The 3,084-nt window shown below is 29.2% G+C and overlaps 1 protein-coding gene across 1 annotated transcript in view; it reads right to left on the bottom strand.

Annotated features, from left to right (window-relative positions):
• The window catches only part of LOC126753401 (uncharacterized), a 3,512-nt gene extending 2,639 nt beyond the window's left edge, over positions 1–873 (bottom strand). Inside the window, exons 1-2 of the mRNA XM_050464810.1 lie at positions 207–873; positions 8–149 (exon numbers count right to left, since the gene is read on the bottom strand). Coding sequence (XP_050320767.1) covers positions 8–149; positions 207–696 — 632 coding nt within the window. The 5' untranslated portion in view covers positions 697–873. The remainder of the gene's footprint in view (positions 1–7; positions 150–206) is intronic.
• Between the last annotated feature and the right edge of the window lie 2,211 nt (positions 874–3,084).

Genomic DNA, 3,084 nt, shown 5'->3' with positions numbered 1-3,084 from the left:
CACGTACACATGTTCAACCTCCTCATCACTCATTACAGCGCTGGCTTCAGCAGAATAAAGAAGATCTAAATTTCCGAATTTGGCGCCATAAATAAAAAATCCTTTATGATTATCTTGAACTTCATCAGATGGATTTGTCGCTGCAAAATCTAGACACAAAATTTGGTAAGATTTATATATCAAAGATTAAAGTTTTGTATTTTTACTGGTTTCACAATAATCTGCGAATTCATGATGCATTTTGCCAAGTGCAGATGTCGGACATATCCTTTTTACCAAAGACATGTAAATAATATGCTTGTGCCTTATAACAATAATTGGCATTTCACTAACAAAAAATGGTGCAGTTAAAATACGCATTAGAACATGACGGCGTGTGATCACTTTCAAGCGTTTGTCGCCATTTCCATTGCTATTGTTGGTGTTGTAAATATCCTTTTCAATAACGAACTTTTCCAACATTCTCATGCAATTGACTTGAGAAATTCCATGCTCTTGTATATGCTGTTTAGTATTTATACGTAGTGGGTAAGCTTTTATATTTGGTGCCTTGAAATGTATCAATGCTTGTCCTGGTCTATCTTCATGTTCCACTATCTGCCGAAAATTAAGTATAGTTACACCTTCTATATCGACAAAAGGAGATTTTTGCAATGTTTCTTTATTAATTGTATACAATAACATTTTTGCGGACATATTTGTTAAAATATATTATATTATCATATAATTACATATGAATGTGCGAAACTCACTAGACTTTAATTTGAACATTGATGTACCGCTATTTATGGGAAAATTTCATAATTTCCCGGAATTTCTATGAAAAACGTAATCTAGGATAGTTTTTTCACAAAAGGTGGCGCGTGGATGTGCCAAGAGTTGCCATACATACATATATTATACATAAATTTTATTTAATTGTTACGAGGCCAATGTTCAATTTATCATTATCACATTGGATCCGAAGAAGAGCAACTGTCTATTATTAAAAAATTTCAAAATAATATTAGAAGAGGAGCAACTGTCTATTATTAAATAATTTCAAAATAATATTAAAGTATTTGCGTTTTAACTCAGTGTTTAAACTTTTCAGGTTTTCAATCATTTTTGTCTCAATTTACATATATATTATATTATATTAATATATATATATATATTTTTAATATTATTAGATTTATTTTGCTTTCCCAAAAATCTTAAATAAAAATAATTTCTAATACCCAAAACGGGATGGAAAAAATTTACCTGGGATTTAGAATACCGTTCCAGGATTTTGGGTGATAAAATGGGTATGGGCGGATAGAGAAGGTTCTTCAGAGCAAAAATATCATAATTTTTGAGATAATTGCATTCAAGGTTCAAACTTTTAACCATTTAATGTACGATCCAGAGTCTAGAGTCTAGTCTATGTAGCAGTCAAGTTATTAAAATTTTCTTTGACTGCTCTCATACTTTTTTTTATTGTTCGTGTATTTTCAGGCATCATCAAATTTATAGTTTGTATAATTATAGATAGATACTTACTTTCTCTCCAACATGTTCTTAACATTTTTTTTTGCTGAGCCTGCAAAGTTTCCGTGAGGACTGCGTATAAAGAAAATATGTTACTGTTCTCACTTCTCTTGACGCATTGTTGTTTCCAAACTTTTATTTTACATGCTTTTTTTAATAGAAACAAAATATTTATACAATTTATTATGTTTTTATTTGTATCACATTCATAATACATTGTGTGAGCGTACATTGTTTTTATAGCACTTTTGAAGCACAAAAACATTCACAGCAAATATTCTTAAGAATAAATTTGTTATATATAACTTATGTATGTGTAATTATTATCGATAAATCTTTAAAGAATCCTAAGGGTATATTATACAGTTACATTTGAAAATGTTTGTGCTGATTCTTTGCTTTTTACAATAATTCATTTTTGTTTCATCAAAGTGTTTTTAGTTATCTGTTTTTTATACTATAATAATAAATATAAAAAAATTTAAAATCACAAATAATTGTGTGTGTTTTTTTTCCAATTATATGTTTAAATTTATATTACGACTTAATATTATGAATGCTGAATTATTTTGGAATCTATCAATTACATCTATTCAAACTTATAAATAAATATATAATTAATATTTTATTAGAAGTGTAAAAGTTAACACCACCAATATAACAAACCACTTAGCTAATAAGTAAATAAAATCTATGATGGCTCTCACAAGAAGACATAATATTAATAGTTATAAACAAACGTTAAGCGTTCTTCTGAAATATGTTTAATGAGCTAAAAATGTAATTGACACTTTAAGTAAATGAGAAAATGATGTTTAAAAGGAAGTTAAATGAAAATATGTCAGTTTAGTTACTCATCAGATCGAAAGCAGTTCGATCTTTTTAAAAATTTCTCGGTCAACGCTATTCAATAAATAGGCGATCCTGACAGGAGAAGAATTAAAATTCTCTAGTGGACTAGGTCTAGGGAAAAACATTCTGTTGCCATAGAATTATCGCGAATAGTGAGTGCGAGAAAAAATCGAACAAAACAAAAACCATAAAGGAAGAAAAAAAAAAATAATTGTGAAACTAGCAAGTGTCAGTATTTAAGTAAAAGGAAAACAAGATAAATTTTATATTTATAATAAATATTTATAAAGAAAGAATCTCTAAAAGTGGGCGATATAATTTTACGATTTTCAAAAATGGCAGTTAGCAATTTCACTGCTGAAGACATATGTATGTAGTAGCTCGGCTGATAGCGGCTCAAACAACAATCTTGAGACCTGAGATAGCTCAGCTAAATAATCAGATGGAAAACTTAAGATTCACTGCGCAGGTGACAGAATATGAAATACAAACAATTAATGACTCGATTATATGTAATGAGAATTTAGAAATTCTAAAATCTTTACCAAAATTCTAGGAAAAGTCATATGTCAGCTGGAGGCAAGCTGCGAAAAACGAAATGAGTCTTTACGTAGAAGAGTAGGAGATATTTCGGAGCCAACTTCAAACCATGGCACAGTCCTAAACTTAAGAGTTTTTGTTTTCTAGGCTAGATTTTGCCTATGCGGAGGGAAGTCCAAT

This window comes from Bactrocera neohumeralis, chromosome 3, assembly GCF_024586455.1.
Source record: "Bactrocera neohumeralis isolate Rockhampton chromosome 3, APGP_CSIRO_Bneo_wtdbg2-racon-allhic-juicebox.fasta_v2, whole genome shotgun sequence".
Lineage (NCBI taxonomy): Eukaryota > Metazoa > Arthropoda > Insecta > Diptera > Tephritidae > Bactrocera > Bactrocera neohumeralis.
The sequence above is the reverse complement of the archived record's forward strand: the minus strand, read 5'-3'. Positions and strand labels throughout refer to the sequence as shown.